The sequence below is a fragment of the Cavia porcellus genome, unplaced genomic scaffold (genome assembly GCF_034190915.1).
Source record: "Cavia porcellus strain 051 isolate PalLab524CR breed Dunkin Hartley unplaced genomic scaffold, mCavPor4.1 scaffold_5, whole genome shotgun sequence".
NCBI lineage: Eukaryota > Metazoa > Chordata > Mammalia > Rodentia > Caviidae > Cavia > Cavia porcellus.
In genome coordinates this window covers 76396630-76419627 of record NW_026947488.1, presented here as the reverse complement: position 1 = coordinate 76419627, position 22998 = coordinate 76396630, and the positions used below count along the sequence as shown (strand labels likewise).

General features: G+C 41.3%; 1 protein-coding gene across 1 annotated transcript in view; it reads left to right on the top strand.

The window, feature by feature from the left end:
• Nucleotides 1-1797: 1797 nt before the first annotated feature.
• The window catches only part of Mindy4b (MINDY family member 4B), a 33990-nt gene continuing 12789 nt past the window's right edge, over nt 1798-22998 (top strand). Inside the window, exons 1-8 of the mRNA XM_063249178.1 lie at nt 1798-4648; nt 4881-4908; nt 6528-6695; nt 14068-14187; nt 14856-14947; nt 17287-17452; nt 18004-18069; nt 21607-21677. Of these exons, the coding sequence (XP_063105248.1) occupies nt 4542-4648; nt 4881-4908; nt 6528-6695; nt 14068-14187; nt 14856-14947; nt 17287-17452; nt 18004-18069; nt 21607-21677 (818 nt within the window). The 5' untranslated portion in view covers nt 1798-4541. The remainder of the gene's footprint in view (nt 4649-4880; nt 4909-6527; nt 6696-14067; nt 14188-14855; nt 14948-17286; nt 17453-18003; nt 18070-21606; nt 21678-22998) is intronic.

Genomic DNA, 22998 nt, shown 5'->3' with positions numbered 1-22998 from the left:
GTTAAGATCACTGGTTGAACCAGGAAGACAAGCCCTACATCAATAATTCACACTGTTTGCTTGGTCCCTCAGTAAGCAGAGAGCTTCCAACAGCTGATTTTCACAATAGCTTGAAGAGGTCATCTGGGTAGGAATTGCCCTGTTTTTAAGTGAAATGACTAAAAGTCATTGGATACTTGCTATGTGACACTGTTGTAAATACTTCTTAAATATGTCCAAATAAAGTCTCATAACCATTCAATGATTATTATCATCCCCCATTTTACAAGAGGATAGACAGAGGCACAGAGGTGAAATAATTGGCCCAAGATCACTGCCAACAAATAGACATGGCGGACACCCCCTGCACACAGCCGGCTACAGTTCTGTGGATAGTCTCTCCTTGAGTGTGAACATGACATGTCTTGCTTCTTACAAAAGAATATGGAAAAGGTGATGTGATGTCACGTATCATGTGTTACCCATATGAAAAAGGAAAAGGGTTTGTGCCAGTAGAATTAAGGTCCCTAATCAGTTCAAATCTGAGCTCACCAAAAGCGAGATTCTGTCCAATCAGATGAGTTCTTCATGTGCACAAAGGCTTCCCTATTACCAGGGACTGCAAGAGGCAGAGAACCCCCGCTTCCTGCTGATCCTGAAGAAACACATTCTTCCATCACAGAAAAATTAATCAGTTCAGAGAGGTTAAATAACTTCTCCAAGAGAAGGCAGTTACATGGGAGTGGCCGAGATTTGACCCTAGGCCCGATCCTTACTTTCTCCCCATCACACCATCCAAGAACAAAGGGAGAACGTATCAGCCATTTTCTGTTTTCTAATAGATTGGCAGAATTCTCAGAGGAAGGAATATAATTAGGAAATTTCCATTCCACGAAAAGTAGAACTAAAGAAAATAAATGATAATTAAAGCGTACAGGATTTAACTTAATCCTAAGGAAGAGCTTTCCAGGGGTAAGGTTAATTAAATACTAACGAGATTCTGTTTTTGTGAAGAAAAAAAAAAACCTCTCTAAAGTTCTACTCCCAGCTTTCTGTTTATGAAACATCACATAAAACAGCAAGAAGAAAGACTGGAGGTAATTTTACAAGGTAGGTAAAATATCTCCAAGCCCACGGTTGTTACTGTAAGGCTGACTTGATTTAAGCGATTGTGGTGACCACAGATGTTTATGACTTTGATTATACAGTCTATTTAAATTGTCACATACCAAATTTTCAGATTTGGAGTGCACATTAGCTTTTCCTCATGCAATCGTTAATATTATTTTTGTTTTTAAATTATCAACAAAAGAATCAAATAGCCGTGGGTGCAGATTTCTGCATTTACACAACACATTGCATTTCCAGACAAATGAATTCAGACCCTCCCTTGCCCCCGCTGCCCCACTTTATGGTCGCAGAAACGCCCCTCCTTCTGCCAAGCCTCGGGTACGTGCTCTAATCTCTGCAGTCCCAGGTCTATGGCTGCTTGAAATCCAGTGCTCAGTCCCAGTTCTTCGCCGAGTCAAGGGAAGTCCTGGGGCTGGAGCTTTGCTTGGCGTCTCAGGCTGTAGGTACGAAACGTGGAAGCAAGAGCACAGAGACAGAAGAGGGAGGGCCCAGACCACAGATTTCTCTGCTGGCCACTGTCCTGGCCTTCCAGACCTGGCCCAGGTCTTCTTCCCACTCTGCTTCATTCATACCCAGCTTTCCTGCTCTCAGCTTTTTGGTGAAATGTACTGCAAAATGGTGGCTTCCTCTGCCGTGGAGGAATCGCATTCTTCACTTTTGGTGAGTTCTAGAAACCAGTTATAGAGTCTTGATCAGCATCTAATTGAAAAGAGAAAGATATGTTGGGAAAACAGAAAACCACAATTGTGTTCCAACCTGGGGATAAAGAAAGACTGAGGAAGGGATGATCACAAGCAATGGTGAAACTTAGCAATAAGAATTGGAGTCCTTGTTTTATTATTATTTTACTTTATTTATTTATTTATTTTGTAATGCTAATGCTAGAACCCAGAGCTTTGCATCTGCTAGGGAAGTGCTCTACCTCTGAGCTACCCCTCCCACCATATCATAGTTTTTTAAATGACTATTATCTTTTGATTTAGCTAGTCCACCTCTGAGGATTAAATCTAAATAAACAATGGGAGATAAATAATGTGTAAGCAACATGCTATACCAAGTTGCAGTATAGAAAGATCTCAGATTTTTTCCATTTTACAGATGAATAAAGTGAGGCACAGAGATCAAATAACATAACCTAGACCCTAAAGTCATTTGTAGGCATGGTATAGCTGGCCCATAATGCTAGAATTTGGGGAGGCTGAAGCAAGAGGATCACAGATTTCAAGCTTAGCCTGGGGCATTTAGCATATTAGTGAGACCTTGCCTCAAAAAATTAGAAAATGGCTGAGGATATAACTCAGAGTGAAGGCTCTGTGTTCAATCTTCATTACTACCCCCACCAAAAAGTGAAACTGATCTAGAGCCACGCTTCTCTCTTGCCTGTCCTCCGTGCTCCTTTAGCCCCAGTTTTCATGGCATTTCTCTGTGTGTTTCTTCCTCTAAAGAGATCAAGAACCCCATTCTATTTACCGTGGCATTTTCAAGTGCCTGGCATGAACAAATACTCCAGATATGTTTATTGAACCCAACAGAATGGCATATTGGTAACTTGACTAATCACTGAGATTTATGCTTCTACCTTTACAGAACTCTATGTAAATTAGGGCACAAACATGGCCAAAAGTACACAGATTTAATAACGATTCTTAAGAAAAATAGTTTCCTTAGCTGCTCTCTTTTCCTAGTTTTGAGTTGTTAAATAATTTAACTGGCACATCTAGAATTTATTTTCTAATATGACTTTCTAAATAGGAAATTCTTGAACATTTCTCATCGTTATGTTATTTGTGAGCAACGATCATGTAATTTTTTATTTCTTTTTCTACACTGGGGTGCCTAATAAATATTAAATACTGATATCATTAAAACTGTAAAATTATAAAGAAGAAAATAATAATACTTTTTATTTTTAAAATAAGGAGGATTTATGGTGAGAAAAAGAGAAATAAGCAAGAATTTATTCGTGTCTTTTATGTTTACTACAAAATTACTAAGGCTGGTAGACAGCTATGGAATCTATGAATATGAAATAGTTAAATCACCACCAAAAACTAGTTTAAGAAAACAGTAGTAGAGCACTCGCAAATCAGATTGTTGACACCTAAATCTACCTTGGGTTAATTTAGTGCCTTGCTGTTTTAAGGTTTTTGCAATTTTATAAACAACCAGTCACGACTCCTCAGATCACAACAAATCCAAGTAGTCTTTTTGCCCTGACCTCTTAGCGTCCCACAACTTTATACAACTCACGCTCAAAAAATGTTTATAGAGAAAATGACATCCCAGGGGAGAGGGTTAATTCTGCTGTTGAACAAAGCCAGAAGAGGCAAGGAAACTTTTGCTGGTAACCAGTATTTGTTTCTGAAAGCATCCTCTAAGTCAGGATCCTCAAGAGAAACAGAACAAATAACACGCGTGTGCACGCGCGTGTGCACACACACACACAAGTTCAAACTATTTAAAAGTTTGAGCTTTGAAAATGTAAGGCAGACCAGCAAGTGAGAGCCCCAGCGGAGAACTGATATTGAAGACTTGAGTTCAAAGACAGACTAGAGCCAAGAATTCCTTCTGTCAGCATCTCTCACTCTTAAGACCTTCAACTGACTAGAAGAGGCTCACCCACATTATCACCTGCTTTACTCAAAGATTTGTGACTTAAATCTTATCACATTAAAAACGATAACCACCTTCACGGCAATATCTAGATTGGTCCCTAGATGGAAATCATAGTTACCATAGCCTGGCCACACTAACATGTGAAATCGACCACCACAACCATCATTCCTCAGAACGCCAGTTATTGCAGGCATACTTCATTTAGCCAACAGTGACAGAGGTAAATTTTAGATTGCTTCCTAGAATCCATCAGACCAGCCTTGTTCAACTATACAAGATCTCTGTGGATTACACCGTACATCAAATATCTGCTGGCCAGTGCCCTCCTTGTGTGTTTTCTGCTAGCAGTTGAAGCTTTTTGGTGTGAGCAGAATGTTTTCACTCCCTTTGGTAACATCTTTCTGTTCCACAAACACTCCCAAGAAGACGTCCCAGAATAAAGAGCTATCGCATTCCATCCGCATGGCATCTCTCCTTGGGAAATCATCCCAGTTGCTTTGATGCGGAGAAGTAATTGAAATTCCTTTGTTTATAAATGTGTGTATTGGATTAAAGATTCATGTCACCTATACAGTGAACACAAATACACAAAGGGATCCACCTCCGATAAAAGTTTAATCATAATCTGATATCAGGGGCTCAGACTGAGCCGCTCCAGAGCAGCAATTGTGTGACAGGATCACCGTGCTGGTCAGAAGCGGGGGCCAGGCCTTCATCCAGGCTCTGTTCCAGTCATCTTGCCTCCCCACAGCCAGCCCTTCCTCTCCCATCGTCACGATTTCCTTCTTCCAATTCCTCGCACTACCCAAAAGGATATGGAGATCTCCAGCCAGGAACAAAGCCTTCAAGAGTTGGATTTAGAAGACATAACTAGGAAAATTTTATTTCTTGACAAATGGAGGAGAATCTTTAGTTATCATGGGTAAGATGCTTTCATTTTTGCATTTCTTCAAAAGCAGAGCAATTTTAGGCGTTTAAGAAATCAACTTCTATGCTTGTTACATGAGAAGTTTCCATTAAATGTTTACATTCAAAAATGTTTTCCTTGTAACTATTTTTGGACAAAGACTTTTCTAGCAAGATTGGGGTTTAGGGAGGTGCGTGGATGTGATACTTGAATAAAGGAATTCACTTGTTTTCTTTCTCGCTTATAGGTTGGGAACCAATAATACAACTCCTGAGGTAATTACTTTCTCCAAGCCAGTGTGTTTTCTTCTAGTTGGTTCTTCAATCACATTAACAGCATCATTTGCATTTGTGCAATGCACATAATGTCACTCAGGCACTGGCATTTAATGCATGAAAACACGAAACTAAAAAGCCAGTATAAGATTTTTTGATGTTTTCTTTTTTCCTAAATTTGTCTTCCTACTTTTAAGCACTACTTTTCATCATTAAGAGGACCATATGGTTATTATTTTAGAAAAAAGGTGGTATTAGAATCTAAAGTTCCTCCGCTTGTGAAATAACACTAGATTCTGACAACTGAGCCCTGCAATATCCCTGAAGAAAAGTAGTTTCGAAAATAGTTATCTCTCTTTGGCTTCTGAAAAATTGTTTTCCTTTACCATTTTCAAATAAGGGAAAGATGACTGAATTTCAGTTTTTAAAAGGTATTTGAAAATCGCTTGCACAATATAAAATGAAAAATGTTTGTAGCTCATGTAACCTATCAGGCTAGGAAGTAATGGGACTTTGTATTTCAGCCTCTGATGTAACAAAATATTAAGATGATTTTGGGCACTAGTCTATATGAACAAGAATTGAATTATTAATATTTTGATTATAGTGCTAAAGCAACTTACTTCAAGAAACCTGGGATCAAAAGTCTTATTTGTGCTAAAACCCTCTTAATCATATTGTAAATTACAAATCAGAGAGATAATGCTTCTATTTTAGCCCTGGAAATATTAAATGGAGATAGCTACCATTGGAAGGATAAAACATGCAAAAGATAAAACAATCTGCAAGGAAAAAGTAAATAAATATCAGGTTATGCTTTACACAGGGTAAGGGAAGCCCATTGGCACAAATGTAAAGATTTTCCATTTGACTTATAAAATGTATCTTATCCCATCAGTTGTCTGTAACTTGGGATGCTGTGTTTCTGAGATAAGACAGCATCTTTGCCTCTAGAAATACAGAAAAACTAAGAAGGCAGTGTCCTTCACATCCCAGTTACCAGGAGGGAAGTTTGTTTCCTGACATAGGAACCGAAGTTAAGTAAATATGAAGGGTTGATGCTAACTTATACGGAAATGCCATGAGAGAATCAGTTAAGAAGAGCAAAAGTAGAATTTTTAAAGGTGGGAGTAGATTATTTAGAGAAGAAAATTATTACGTGCAATTATGAGTGTACAGGAATATGAAAGAATGAAAAAGTGATAAGTGGATTAGTTTATCAACTGGTTTATAATATAATGAAAAAATACCTCTGATAGACTGGAAGGAATCATTCAACATTTATAAAATGTCTCCTCAAAACAAGCGATGGTGACATTTACATTCTTCTCTAAACATAATTTCAAGTCAAGGTCTTGATGGCATTAATTATGTTTCCATAGTTACATTTCACCTCTCCAAGTCTCATAAAACTTACTAGAAACCCTTTGACACAGATACTGGAATATTTTCACCTCTTTTATTGCTATTTAGCACAATTTTCAGACATCTTTAAAAGTGAGACATTTTACCAACAGTGATAGTTCAGAGAAAGAGAAAGGGAAGATTTAAACAAGGTCCTCACCAGCTCTGTTTACTTTGTGGGGGCTTTGCGGGGGGGGGGGTGATATTTTATACAGAGTCACGAAAGCAACCATGTGTCAGCTAATGAAACTGAAGACAGAACAAGAAGACCTCAACCAAAAGGACAAGGACATCTGTGGTCCAGTAGCCTTTGTTCTATTCCCAAACCCTCCATCATCTCTTCAAAACTGGGCGGCTCTCCTATCTCCCTAGCGATGGCCATGGTAAGTATAGCTTGTCAATTAAACATGAAAGGAAACATAATCTTCCCAAAACAACAAGCCTGGGAAATCTTATCTGCTGTCATCTGAGAGTATTATTGAAGATAAGACGGCAGAAGGTTGTTATTGGTAAAAGGAGTATATAATTAAAATGACTTATTTATGCTATGTTTCAAGGACAATATTGATGGTAACCTTTTCCTCCCAAACTCTGAAGACTCTCTCTATTCACTTTCTTACTCTGCCAGTTAACTTTGAAGGAGGGAAGGAGTTACATGCAAATAGATCCCCATTTAAGGCACAATAGTCCCTCAAAGTGGCAGACCATGCCATGATGCAAATGTGTAAAACACTGTAGACATTTTAAAAAGTGCTCTACTTGCATGTGAGGAGGAGGGTGCAGAGTAGGGGAACTTGCCAGGCCCAGTCCTGGGTTCAGGAAGGGAACATTTTCTGGGGCCACCAATCAGTATGTAGATTTTAAAAGAAACTGGTGTTTGAGGATCTATGGGACAGTAGAAATTGTTGGTCCAGAGACATTTTGTTTAAGTCAAGACTTGAGCAGGATGAAAATAGGGTTTTTGGTAGAGACCCAGGCAGGAGGCAAAGCTAAAAATGTCTCATGGGTCTGATGAGCCAAAGCTGGAGGCAACACCTTGACAGATGTCCTGAGAAGCACCTGTCATGATCAAAAAGACATCATTGGAAACTGGGGAAATGAGAAAGGGGTCAGGCCAGAGCAAAAGTCACAGCAAGGGTAAGACTCCTCCAACTGGGTCACCCTCTGTTGTGATGAAACTCACAGCTTCCCAAGCCACCCTCCCACTTCTGCCCCTTCCCTCAAACCTCTTTATCACACACTAGAATGCATGACTGCGAACCTATGGCACGCGTGCCACAGTGAGCTGTTTGTATTAAGTGAAAGCTCTAAAAGTTTCGCCACCTCTGCCATTGGGCAGACACCTTTCCTCGGGGCCCTACAAACAAGAGTCAGATGAGGCACTTCTCTGCTGAAGACATGCTGCCACGGACCAGCATGTTTGCAGAAACAGTCCAGAATGAGCTGAGGCCTCTGGGCAAAGACCTGCAGTATTTGTCTGGTGGCCAGGCCCATCATGTACACAGGGCTGCACAAGTTGTGCACTGAACCCAAGGTCCCAGCTGAGGGAATAAGTGGGGACAGGAAAAAAAAAAAAAGCACAAAGTGTTCATACAAAGGCTCCACGTGCTTTTTGAGCACAAAGTCTGAGTGACCCCGATTACTGTATTTCCAACTTTTTATATAACCTTTCCTTAAACTCCCCAGACCCAGAAAGCTGCAGTACCACCGCCCCTCAAAGTCCTTTTTATTGTACATATCCCCACAGGCTTCACCAAACAACCCTCCACTGTCATGTTTGCGGTATCCACATTCTGGGAGACCTTGTTTGCTCTTTCTCATGGTCAAAAATCTGTCTGCTTTCATCTACCTTCTTTCTCTCTTTGGCTCACATACCTGACGGCACAGGAAGGCAGGTGGCAGAGCTTCCATAAGACGCTGCGCTTTGACACCCTAAATAGCACTTTAACTTTCGTCTTGCATACTTCATTAGCTGCTCTCCTCTCCAACAGTGAAGGCAGGTAATATGTAATCCTTCCGGTGCTGCTGGGTCTCAGTGATTACTCTGCTTTCATTACTAGAGTTAGAATAAGTACAGGTTGAGCATCTCTAATCCAAAATGCTATAAAATCCAAACCTTTTCAGCTATCAGTATGGCAAGTAGAAAATTTCACACTTGACCTCATGTGGACTAAACACGGGCACAGTAAAAAATAGTGTGTAAAATTGCCTAGTACAATGGGAATGAGGCATATAATATATGAAACAAATGAATTTCATGTTTAGAGTTGGACCACATCCCCAGGATATCATATATATATATATATATATATATATATATATATAATATTCCAAAAACCTGAAAAATGTGAAATCTGAAACACTTCTGGTCCTAAGAATTTGTGGTAAGCAATATTCAACTTGTGTATGCTTGACATGGTTTTTAAGGAAAAATCTCTTATTAAGATGTATTCTTGACTTTAGAAACAAATTTCTTTGGAAAAGTATCATTTTAAAATTTACATATGTCTGAAAAATAGGCTACCTATTAGGTAAAAGAGAGAAAACTGTGATTCCACGTCAATGTTTGACTGTAAATAAAGACATGAAGTCCAGAAAGCGTCACAAGACACGGCGGGGTGAGGTGGGGCCAAGAGGCCTGGGTGTGAAGGGGTCTTCTCACAGTGCACATTCTGTACTCTGAATTCTGAACAGCGCAAGTACACCACCTATTTTTAAAAACATACACAAATTTTTAAAAAATAGAAAAAGCACCCACAGATGTTTACCAAGCCTTTCCTGTATCGGGGAGGCTGGTGGGTCTGGGTCTGAGTGTTCCCACTTAGCAGCAAACATGAACAGCTGTGCTGGGAGCGCTCCCCGGCAGCTCTTCCATGGGAATCCTGCCTCTTTGGCAAAGGCTGAGCCAGAGGCTTCAGACCACTGCAGCCTGAAGCCAAGCTGATGAAGTGTTCAGGAAGTCCCCAGGCTAGGGAATCATTGACTTGTCTTTTTTAAAAATGAATTTGGATTTATTCCCATTATGTGGACCATATGATAGTGCGTCCTTTAAATAGCAGTAGCATTAATTAAACACACCCTGGGATTTCAAAATGACAGCCTTGGGATCCTGACTATGTTAGTTCCAGGAAGGTGGCTGGGAAGCTTGACCGATTCTAATGCACATTTCAGCAGTGCGGCCACCTGGCAAATTATCAGAGCTATGGAACCCTAATGGTCATTGGAGAAGGCCTGCTGTTGTGGATGTGCTGTTCTCATTTCTCCCCCGTGTGGAGTTGGGATGCATGGGGCTTGCTGACTTTGGCACACACTGTCTCTTTGCCGGAAATCCACCTAAGACATGGAGGTTGGTGAAAACAAGCCCCACATCTGCACTTTCCTCACTTTGTCTGCTTCTCACCTATTGTTGCCTCCTTTCTAGTACAAGAGCTTTCTTGCTTCCCAACTTGACACTTTACACCTTGTGTGGGAGGATGAGCTTGAGCAGAAGCTGCAGAGAAGGTGCATCACCCTGGGTTTTTCCAGCAGCTCTGCCCATAACCTTCCTGGGTTCCCCATCCTCCTTCCCCCCAAGCTCTATCCCAGACTCAGCCTGGAATGCAGTACTATTATTATTATTATTACTTTGTCTTAAGACAGTGTTTCCCTAGGCAATTGAAGCTAGCCTGAACTCACTCTTTAGCCCAGGCTAGCCTCCAGCTTGCAGTGATCCTCCTGCCTCAGCCTCAGCCTCTTGAGTGCCGGGATTATAGGCATGCACCTATACCACACCCAGCCTCTTACTAGTAACCAATGAACAAACCCCCAGTGTAGCAGCTGGATATCTTACTATGATATCCAGCAATAGCACAGAAAGACTGTAATGCCAGGAACAAAGACATTCTGGGGAGACTTAAGTGAATGAAGCGCTAAAAGAAGGATGATAACTGACAGGGATGCTTTTCAGGGAGAAAGAGGCTGGTGACCCCAGAATACAGTCTAGACTATACGTAGACCTTAATAGCTGTCTGATTTTGTTTGTTCGTTTGTTTGTTTTTGTGGTACTTGGCATCAAACCCAGAGCCTCATACATAGTAGGCATGTGCTTTACTACTGAGCTACACCCCAGTCCCTGAACAGGCACAAACTAATTAATTCATTGCCTCTGGCCAGTCCCCTGAGGAGACTTCAGGAACAGATAGTAAGTACCTTCTCTGCTATTTCTACCTTGCTCTCTGCTCTGGAAGCTGAGTTCTAGGTCTCCCTCAATAAGCGCCCTCCTCCTTCCTGCTTCCTGTTGAGCTTCCTGTTGAGTTCTAAAAGGAGATGAGCTGGAGAATGGGATGCCCCTTAGGATGCTCTCCTTTCTGGGTCATGTGTCTGCTCCTTTAGGTCTAGAATTCATCCAGACTCCCTTGCTTCCCAGACTGGGATACTGCATTAACCTCTGTGGTGTCCCCTACTCAGCCCACATTTTTGTAAATAGCCCTTTACTAAATGTCCTCCAATTGATAATCCTGACCCAAGTGTCATCTGTTTGCTGCTGGGAACCTGGCTGGTACAAATTGAAAGGCTTGCATTTGGAGTCTGCACTGTAGTTTACTGTCCATGTGACCTTAGGCATGCCATTTAATGGCTTGTGACTCATGTCCTTTAACTGTAACACAAAAGGGTAAGATATATATGTATATATATCCAATTCAACAAATACTTATTGTGAACCTAAGTAGGTTCACAATATGCTTAGTATGTTCTAAACATAGTAGAACTAAGTCAGTCATGCTTTTAGGTGGTCCAGGATATAAATTTCTTAGGATTCAGTAATTCTAAAATCTCTGATTCCATGATGGCAACAATACATTACATAGTTATACATATATGTGTGTGTGCGTACATATATGCAAGATAAATAACTATACTACTAGTCTCTGTAAGTCATCAAAAGGAACAGTTTGCACGCGCACTGTTTGATTGATCATTTTTTTCATGCCTAAATCTTGTAACTTGAACAACTCCTAAAACAACAATATGTAAAATATTAACTAGTGTTAATTTCCTACTAGAACAAAGGTAGGAGATTTGGGGGGGGGGGTTATTCTATCTCAAGTTAGTAGTAAACGAGGGAGAAGACTAGGTTGGAGCAAATGGTCACAGAGAAACTTGCACAGGGGCAAGGGATAAGGCTGTCAAGGTAAGAAAATTAAACCTGTTTGGAAGAACAATTCTGGACCCGTTTTTGAAAGTATGTGTATGTGCACGTGTGTGAATGATGATAACCATCATTATCATGAACATCGTAACAACCAAATGGAACATACTGCCAGGAAAGAGAGAGGAACCAAGTACCAGAAAACTAGCAAAGTGAGAAGAAAAGGCTACAAACCATATTTTACTGTATCTAATAATAATCCTTGCACTCATTTTTTTTTAAAGACTAATTGCTACTTTTGGCTAGTTCTCAGGCAGTTCAACAGCATATTGTTAAACACGTGTTGGGCTCATCTTATTATAAATTATATTTACCTGAGACCAAATGTTCTGGCCAGGGGGTGGGCTGTGGAGGCCTGTGACCCTCGGCTCCTGAACCTCCCGTGGACATAGCTGGAACGTGAAGCTGTCTGCAGGTGGCAACTGGCTACAGCAACAGGAGTCCAGTTTGACTTGCAGAATTTTTTTTTTTTATCGGTACCAGGGATCGAACTCATGACCACGTGCTTGCAAGGCAGGCGCTTATGCCGCTGAGCTAGACCCCCAGCGACTTGCAGAAATTTTTACTTGGATTTGAACCCTAAGATGTCTTGTCTCAGTAGCTTTGATTGTTCACATTTACACGTGGCCTTTCCTCCCTTATTTCTGTCAGTCTCTGGTCCTTTTCCCTCTATGTTGGAACTTCCTTGCAATCAACATATGGTATTCCTAGGTAGAAGGGCTGTGTTTTTAACAAATAAGGGCACTAAATCTACTAATCACACGTGGTTTCCAAAGCCCTTTTCCATACTCCCCTTCCAAAAACAGCCATGATGTGGACCAAAAGGGTTACCGCCACACCTGAATAAACACATCAGAAAGGTCTAACAAATTGTCCAGGTTCTTGTGGTCAACAAGGAATGGAGCCAGCCTTTTGGATCAGGCCACAGATAGGTTGCATTCTCAGTGTCCACTCTACTTGCTGCCCCTTGGACACACAGACACAGACTCTCAGACACACACACTCGCGCGTGCGCACACACACACATGCATGCACACACCCCTCCAGGAAGACTAAACTCCCAGGGCCGCCTGAACACTGATGTGTGTATGCACATGCTCAGAGCTTCCTCTCTGTCCAGGCCCTGTCCTTCCTATCTCCTCTGCCTTCACTGTCCCCTCTGTCCTGCCATGGTCATAAGCCATAGGCTGTGCCGTGACCTGTCTCAGAGTGGGTGCCCTTGCTAGCAGCGGGTGCTTGTAGGAATGTAGCATGGAGCACAGATTGCAGGCACCTGCAGAGGAAGTTATCCTTTCTCTACTCTGGCAGTCCAGGGAGAAAGGGTCAGTAAAGGCCATGCAGTCATACTTTTTCAATACTTCTTACCTTCCTTTCCCTGTTTAGATCATAAATAGGGCAGGGCTCAGTCAGAGCTTTCACAGGCAACACAGTTTCTAGCTATAATTTGTAATATTGCTTGATTTCTATTGTATTTTTAAAAATATGCATGAAAAACAATTTTGATCTTCACTTATGGAAATACTATAAAGCATTCTTTTTAAATTATAAAAAGTAGCACAATCTAATTAAAAAGATACCACATAGTGATTGGTGCACAAAAATGATAGAAGACATAAGCATGACACATACAAGGCCATAGTAGGAAAGTGTCAGGAGAATGGGTGCAAATCCCAGCTGTTTCTACAAGCTGTGTGACCTAAGGGAAATGCTTTATTTTTTTTAGGTTAAGTTCCCTTATCTGGATAAAAGGAAGACAGTAATAGTACCTATGTCACATAATTAAATTTCCGTAATGCCTAATACATAGAAAATGCTCAGTATGTGCTAGAAGCCACTTACCAGTCTAGTTCAAATGCTGCCTCCTCCTCCTCCTCAAAGACCTCCTGAATAAATCAACCAGAAGGTCTCCTTCCTCTCTCTTTCTCATGGTGCTTTTATTATGCTGTGAAATGTCATACATTGTGCCCTGTGTACTGTTTCAGGCATTAGACTTTTAATGGATCCATAATTCACGCAGGACCTAACACATGCTAAATGATTGCGAAGTCTTCAATTATAAATCGACTCTATTTTTCTTCATGAGTTTGATTTATAAAGAGTTATTTCTATTTTTCTTGGAGTTTCAAAAAGTAATCTCTCAGATCTTAGCATGCTACAGAGTATTCAGGAAAACCTCAAAGATCTTGGGGCAAGAATACTTGTTTAATATCATTGAAATCAGCATTGCACTTGGGTTAGAAAGATGACATACTGTCAAGAGAGGAAAGCCAAACCACGGAACTTGTAGAGGTGTGGCTTTGAAGAGAAGAGGCACAGGAACAGACTGCAGCACAGGATGGACCATGAGGCAGACGGTCAGCGTAGAAGGTGTGACTCAGGGGACACAATCAGACACAGTGGACCAAAGTGAACATGTTGTGAATATTTTGCCCAGGACTTTACACAGTTAAACTGAGGACTATAGTAAAATATAATTCTGAATGTAGAAGGAAACAAGGCCTGCCTGTATGATCCTCCATGTAGGCAGGATTATCGTTAGTTGAACCAGGTATTTCCCTTCTTTTCAGAAGCTTCGACAGAGTCTCTTTGGAAATACTACCCATGTCTTCAGCTGTGACTGGAAAAAGGCTCGCTTCAAGTTCCATGATCCTTTCTCAGACCTGGCTTCCACTTTGGAAATAGAAAAGGTAAAGCCAGTTTATAAATTTTTAAAGTTCCTAGTATCATCTTCTTTATCTGTGCTTCCTTCTCGTCTGCATCCATATGACATTATAAACTGTATGTAGAAATACATGTATAATTTACAAATTAATTTTAAATGATAAAAGACTAAATTATGGCATATTGTCTGGGTTATAACAAAGCTCCCATTTCTTGTTCTCCCCACTCACTTCCAAATTCCACTTTTCCTATACTGTCTCTCTGACCTCTAAGCATCCCTGAAGATTCAGAAGGCAAAAGGAAATCTATAAACTTATTTCTGGCTTGTTTGAAATATCAATAATTCATATCATCAGTCACTAGTCACACCTGAATTCCAAGGGCTGGCTAACTAGTTCCTTATCTCCTGCAAATTGAAAAGTCTGCGATGAAGCGGGGCATAGTAATGAAAGAATGGAAGAAATCATAAATCCTCAAGCACTGGTTTGAAGGCTCCACAAAGAGACTAATTCCACATTGGAGCCTAGCAGTAGTATCCAGCCATAGCCACCAGCCCGGGGGATGGTCAGATGAAAAAGCGGGCGGAGGAGAATAGGCAGAGATACCCATTTCCAAGAGATTTCTTAGCCAAGCTGTCCTTATTAACCCCACTACCATCATAGAGCTGGCTCCATTCTGTTTCCCCGTGTTTCAGGGAGGTTCCCGGGGTATTCAGATGGCTGTACAAGGATTCATCATCAAATACTTGTTATTCACCAGGAAAGGAAAAGACTGTAACTTTCACAGGTAAGAGAACTTACATGAGTGGCCTATTTCACAAGAACCATTAAATGCTAAATAATCAACTGGAAATTTCTGGTTGTGTCAAGAAGGAAAGCCATTTCCCTTCAGTGGGCTGCACTGGTCACTGCTGAGTGCTCTCCTGGAGTCACTCTCAGTGTTCAGTTGCAGGAATAAGGTTGACAGGTTTTACGCAAACCAAAATTATGCAGCAAATCTCAGGTGAGCTTACAAGTCTATATCTGATGAGAGCTTTAACCTCACAATTGTAGGAAGGAGCAAAATGGGGAAAAGAAACCCAAACGTGAGGGCTCTGTCTTCCTATTTAACTAGACCAAAGGATGATGTCTGGTAGTTACTTGATTTTTAAAAATTAGTTGAAACTTACTCAAATTTATCTTACTAGAAGCTAACAACCCTCTATCATGAGCAGAGCCCTATGTTAGATATAAGAGGAAATATAAATCAGTAACAGGTTCATATGTGCCCTGAGGCAAGATAAGCTATCATCCAAAACCAGAACTAACTGTATAATATATTCTAAGATCATGAACTGCCAGGTTTGGTAGGAACAGTGGGAATTCTTTAAGCCAGTGATTTATTAAGGAATTGTCTTGAGGAGGAACCTGTGAAGCAGTGAAAGTTTTAGACACATTTCCATCCCTGGGACAAAATACTCAACACCCACAACTTAGAAGAGGACAGGTTTATTTGGTTTCAGGTTCCAGTGGATTCAGCCCAAAGCTGGCTGCTTTCAAGGCAGAAACAGCATGGTGGAAGGTCCCAGCAGAGCACACCTACTCTAAGGAACCCAGGAAGTAGACAGAGAAGGGAGCAGCCTGGGATGAAAAATGTACCTTCTGGGTCCCAGCCCAGTGACTCACCTCCAACCAAGCTCAACCTTATATGAGTATATTATTTACTGAACTCATCAATGAATGAATCCACTGATGGGTATGGCGCCCCCATGATCCAGTCACCTTACAAACACATGAGACCTTTGGGGGACATTTAGATCTAAACCATACCAGTGAGAGAAGCAGGCCAGGGAAGGAAAAGTAGCTAAGAAAGAAAATGGCTCCCAGTGATGTCAGCCCGCTGCCACGGGGAGCTGGAGAAAGAAGTGCACAACCTGCCCTATTTTAGAGAAGGCAGAGGCTCCCGTGCCTCCCTGCCCAGCCAGTCGTGGCAATGGGCCAGCCCCTGGGAAGGGAGCCTTACTCCTAGTCACACTTCTGGGCAGGGAAAGTGGCTCCAGTCCTCTGGAGAGTGCTAAAAGTGACTGGCAATAGGACTGAGAGCAGGCAGGGGACACGCTCCCCACCCGAGGAAAAGGGATCCTGAGAAATTCAAAAGGAACACAGAGGCATGCACATTTGCTGTATCAGTGTGCTGCAGTTAGCAAGCATCTGGCCTGTGGCAGATACTGAGCAAATGTAATGGCACTGCGCTCCAAGCAAGCAGTGCTCTGTGCAGCCTCGCCGAGCCCTCCTGCCGGGACCCTCTCTCCTCCCTCTGATCCCCCTCTCCTCCCTCTGCAGTTACTCTCAGAGCCCTCTGTCTCAATCTCATTCTACCTGCAGCACAGAGCAGGAATGATTGAACTCAGTGCTGAGTTCATTCATAACCTCTATCATATATTTCTTTATAAAGGTCATAGCTGTCGATGTTAAACATTTAGAAACAAATCAGTGTGAGGGTCTATCATGTAAAGGCTGGCTGGCGTTTCCCAGGGAGTTGAGCATAGAGTAATAGTTCAGATGCAGGACCCAGAAGGCCTGAGCTCTCTCACTTTAAAGATGAATGACCAAGGGTAAACTACTTCACCTCCCAGTGTCTTACTCTCCTGGCCTTTAAAATAGAAGTAATAATAGTATTACCTGGGGGGGGGGGTGTTATTGTGGCAAGTGAGGTGATAGATGTAAATACTTAATAGTGGCTGCTGGGTGAGTGTGGGTGTGAGCTTGACCTGAAGTAGACGTAGTGTGATGTGTAGGAGAGATGTGAGTGCTCAGGACAGGAGCACAGGAGGACAGGGCTGGAGGTGGAATATGGAGAGAATGTTCTGGGAAGAGGGTTTGAAAGATGGATGTCTGAGATAAGGAGGGATAATTTGGAGTTGGGCTTGAAAGGGGCCTATTAATGGGCAGCAGAGCTCAAGCTGATCCCTGCTGGAGTGCATTTCACAGGACAGTGTCAGCACTAGCTGGGGTGAGATGGCACAGGCTGTTACAGGTTGATGAAGAAACCAAATAGACACCAACCATGCTCAAAGCAAACATAAAATTGGAGATCCCTACCTCTAGCTGTTCGTTTCACTGTCTCGCCCCACTCCTGCATTGCAGTTTATGTGAGCTGAGCAAGCCTGAGCAGGAGCAAGCCCTGGCTTCGGCACTGGCTGGCATCCTCTGGAACGCTGGAGCAACTCAGAAGGCCACCATCTGTCTTGTCACGGAGGACACTTACATTGCCTCAACTCCTGATTACTCTAGGGATGATTTCACGGAACAGGTAAGCCGATGCCTACCCACCTGCAAATGAAGTGCAAATGGAGCCTGATTTTACAGGTGGAAATGGAGGTAGAGCCCCACTGATGCTCCTGGAAGAACCAGCTGTGGCGAGAGACCGCTTCCAAAGAGGCAGGTACCGAGGCTGTCAGTGATGCACACAGCCAAAATGGAGAGTCCCCATGTGAATTTCTCCAGCCAGAAATCACTATGATCAAGAATATTTGACATCTGAAATCAACACACCATGTATTTCCATATCAAATGTCTTAAAAACAGCTAAACTCTACCTATCAGGTGAAAAAATTCTGTTTATGGTTTCCACAGCTTAAGTTATCACAGTGACTTAAATTTGAATATAAAAGTGATGCCAATATCCACCCAATTTTACCGTGTATGTTTTACATGGCTCTGTATAAGATAATATGTCAGTTTTTATCAATGTGATTTTGTAATGAAACAAAAAACTCCCTTGAGGTAATAACAGTGAGTTGACATCTCTTAGAAGTACCTTTTATCTTCCTTTTCATTTTTATCTCTATTCCTGATTTATAGCTCCAGCTGTTTGAATTTTCAGAGAGAGAAGCCACTGAGAAATTCATCTATGATCATTTACAATGTGTAAGTGTTTAAATGTTGAGCTAATTCCTTTATGTTGAACTGCTCTTACAGGAATCTTCTCGCTTTTATAAAGGAGATTTCTAATGATGCTTGTTAAGAAAACCAGGTCATTTCGAGGGCTAAGAAAGGGCGGAATGAGAGAAAGAGAAGCCTGCCTCTCCCTCCCTACAACCTAGAAAGAGGCCAGATCACACAGAGACCCAGTTACAAATGCCTCTTTTTGTTGGCTAATCAACCCCAGAGAATAATACTTCAGAGGGCACATAGCAGGATTTCTTTTGTGGGAAATGAAAATCTTAAATCAGTCTTGCCTCATCTAATGGATAAAAAACAAAAATGGTAGAAAACTAGAGGCCTTGTCTTAGCTGCCAGAAAGACCATTCACACTGACTTCAAGTGAGTGAATTCTGGCCTGAAAAGACTGGTCTCATTTCATCTTTTCTAGAAGCATTTTTCATATGATGTCTTCCACAGCACGGATTCTTTCCCACTCCGGGATGGGGAGGGGACAAAGTAGCAGGCAGTAATGGTGATAAATGGAAGGTGCTTTTAAATGACTCATCTGCAGAGAAAGAAATGCAAACTGATTTTTTGAAGAATTGGAAAACTACCTGCGATAGTAAAAGATAATTAGCAGGATACTCATGAAGCCGTATAACTTTAGAAGATATGGAAATGGGAAGTGTGATCAATGAAACTCACTTCTTCATTGCTTTTAAAGGCTGGCAGAAAACTTGAGCATGAGTTCTCAGCCACCTTCTAGCTATATGATCTTGGTTAAACACATTTTTCCCAAGCCTACCTCCCCTACCTTCTCCTAGGTGTTATTAACTGTGTAACAGGCAGAAGAATGGTACCCCCAAAGATGTCCATTCCCTCCCCAAGAACTGTGAACATGCTACATTACAAAGGAGAATTAGGTTGCTAGTCAGAAGACTTTAAAATAGAGGGACACACCTGAATTAGCCAGATGGGCCTGATATAATAGGAAGGGTCTTAAACTGTGGAACAGAGAGGCAGAAGACAAAGCCAGGGCCTGTGCTGTGAGGAGAGTGTCATCTGCTGTTGCTGGCTTTGAAGATGCAAGAAGGGGGTGTAAACCAGGGAATGTGGGGAGGGCCTTTCTTCCTTGTATGGAAAGAACAAGGGAACACATTCTTTCCTACAGTCTCTAGGAAGGCTGCTCTCTGGCATCTTGATTTTAAGCTCAACATGACCTGTTTTGGGTTTTTAACCTTTAGAAGCATAAGACAGTATTGCATGTATTATTTAAGCTTTTTTAAATGTCTTTTTCTGGGTTTTCTTTTTTGGGCTAGAAATTGAACCCACAGCTTATGCTTCATACGTACTAAATACTATATGTGATCTATTGATCTATTACTAAGCTACACCTCCAGCCCCAATTTAAGCAATTAGATTTATAGTAATTTGTTTTAGCAACAATACAAAAATAATGAAACCTGTATGAAAGATTTTAATTGCTTGACATGAAATGTTAAGATAGAAACCTGCTTAAGGATTCTTTGTTGTGGGTGTAGGACATTTCATGGAATTATGCATGTATAAAGGGTCCATTTAGGAAACGACCCTTTCTGCTAAAAATTATAAATCTCTCCCTGTCTTTCCTCTCCTCCACCAAAACCTGTGCGAGTCTGATTCAATATGAAGAATGCCCACACCTGCAAGGGATTCTTAAGAGTAGCCATAGTAGAGATGAGACAATCAGAGCTGGAGCTACACAGGCTCATCCAAAGACTGAGAGAGCTGGGATAAACAAGGAAGTTCCCAAATATAAATGCACTCTGCCTTGCAAGTAGGCCAGCATGTGGGTCAAGCTAACCCAAGCTGCCCATGACTTAAACCTCACCAAGGAAAAGTTAGCTCTATTTGATGAGTAAGCGGTAACTTGGCAGTATATATATATTTGTCTCAGGAGCATTCCTCCTAGCTGGGGCTGCATGTTGTGATCAGCACTCCTTGATCAAACCCCATTCATTATCAAAATGCATCTGTCTTGATTCCTCATCCTATTTAGGCAGAGATCTCAAGCTAGAGGTCTGAGGACCATACGTGGGCAGGAGATCTAATGTTACCAGTTGAACTGTGTTCCCTCAAAAATGTATGTTGAAGTCCTAACCTCCAGTACCTGGGAGTGTGAACTTGTTTGAAAATAGGGCCTTTATAGATGTAACCAAGTTAAGGTGAAGTCTGAGTAGCCATGGGCTATCTTCCAACAACTGGTATATTTACAAGAAGAAAAACTGGGATAGAAACACACAAGAAGAACACTATGGAAAAAACAAGGCAGACATTGAAGCAATGTATCTACAAACCAAGGAATGCCAGGGATTCCTGCAACCAGAAGAAGCTGCAAAGATGCAGGAAGGGTCTTCCTTATGGTCTGCAGAGATAGCACAGCCCCTCTCTGAGATCTCAGTTCCACAGTTCTAGCCTCCACCACTTAAGAGAATAAATTCCATTGTTTAAAATCATTCAGATTTCTGATAATTCTTATCACAGCCCTAAGACATTAATTTACCTATAGTACTATATATAACTTACAACATTAGTTCACATAGGGTTGTACTTATTAATATCTAAATCAGTGGATGTCAAAAATAATAAGAAAATTCCAAATAAAATACTGGATTTGGGGCTTTTTCCATGTGGCCACCTTGTGCCTATATTCTTCTATGTCCTCAGTTAGCTTACAGGTAGAAGGCAGCTATACCCATTAGATAAACTGTATAGCCTAAGTGATTCACATCCTAATGATACCCAGAAACATGATTCCTACCTGGAAGAAGGATTTTTGTAGGAGAGAGCTTGAAACGGAGAAATTACCCTGGATTATAAAGATGGGCCTAATTAATTACAGGGATCCTTATAAGGAAAAGAAGTTGGCAAGAAAACTACAAAAGATGTGATGAGAAAGGCAGAGGAGGAAAAGGTTAAATTATGGGGAGCTATGAGGTAAGGAATAAGGATGGGTGTAGAAGCTAGAAAAACCCAGAAACTATACCTGCTAGAGTCTCCTTATCGTAGTGACTTTTCCTTGTTGCTGAAATAAAATATGCAACCACAAAGTGACAGGAGAAAAGGTGTATTTTGGCTCACGGTTTGTAGAGGTTTCAGCCCATAAGTATCTGGCTCTGAGGCAGGTTAGCACAGCAAAGGAGCATCACAGAGGAGAAATAGCTCATAATGGGCAGAAAGCAAAAAGGCAGAAAATCAGTGACCAAGCACCAAGCAACAACAATAGCAGCCCTCTTTCTGTCCCTTATATTCTATCCAGGCTACACGCCCTTAGGGCTGAAGTTAAAGACTAAGGGAATGGTTGGTAAGCCTGAAGCCCGGAAGGAGGGTGTGCTGGAGAGTGAAAAAATGCCCGAAGGAGGCAGAGAGAGACCCATCCTCTCAGCAGCAGGGTGGGCTGAGGTCCTCTCCTAGGCTGTGAATCTTGGAATTCATACCCAACAATAGCCACACATGCACTGCTCATAAACAAAAGTGCTTTTTTTTTTGTTTCCTGAACAGTTTAAAGGAGAAGGAAGCCATGGTGTCATCCTCTTTCTTTACAGCCTGATCTTCTCCAGAACATTTGAGAGGTAAAATCTACACATATTTGGGCAGGTATTTCCTGAAGAACTGGGATAACATGCACAATATACACTTGGATTGAAAAATATTATCTCCCAGGTAGTTTGTTTTGCAGATAGATACTCTTCTGGTTATGTTTTTTGTCATTTAGGTGATTTAGCCATATGGATGGGCAAGCAGATATCAATTGTCAAATAAATAAATTTTACTAGTTAGAGCCACAATATATCCTCAAATATTTATTTTGTTGTTGTTATGTGGAAAACCTTATTATTAGCACTCTAAAAAATACAAATAAGAGAAGCTATGATTCTGATTACCTCCTCAAACTTCCCAACTTGGGAAAGACAAAATATATATTTAAAGAGTCTGGACAAGACCCAGGTGGTATCTGACCTGCCAAATGAGGTGTAAGTGAGTCTTAGTGAATTCTAGAAAACAAATGGTTCTTAGTAGACAAGGTATTTAGGGAAGACTTCCTGAATGAAGTAGACTTTCTTCTAGGCCCTGAAAGAAAGACAAAGCTTGAGAGTCAGAGAAGAGCTAGAAGGCTGTCGTAAATAAGCATTACGAGCCCTAAAGCAGTGATCTTGATACTTGTCTTTTACATATCACTGTCACATTTTATGGTCTATGCTATTTGCTCAACAATTTTCTTTAAATCAATGCACATTTAACTATCAACCTGTTCCTGAACATTAATATTCTATGCATTACTATCTTCCTAAACATTAATAAAGATAAAATGCATTTAAAATAAAAATGTCACTATTAAAACTTGTAAATAATATCTATACCATCTAAAATCATGCCATACTTTGGGAAACACAGGCCTGAACTATACCACCAAGGCATGCACCAATCTTGATCTAAGTTCTTAGGTGTTATCCACAGAAAAACTTAACCTCCAGTCCTATGAATAGATTCTGTCAAAAACATATACAGGAGATAGAAAAAGGATCTGGAGATAGGAAGAGATGGGAGGTAGGGAGGGGAAGGAGAAATAAATATGATGAAGATGTGATATGTATATATGCCTCTTCTCCAAGATGACTATAAGTATTATGGATTACAAACATATACTGACAAAAAGAACATATACAGTTTCCATATCAGTACTCAGCACTCTGGGTGCAACAAGAGCCAAATTCCATCTGGACTTTGTATATTGAAGGCTAGGACTACAGACTACAGTCCCTGGCCCCTGCCCTTCTGCAGTAAAGAAATGGGCTCAACAGTCACTCTGGTGTTTTATCACATGTGTCCCCTACAGGCATCTATAGCTTCCCCATCATTTCTGCAGCCTGAGTCCTTGTAGAAACATACAAG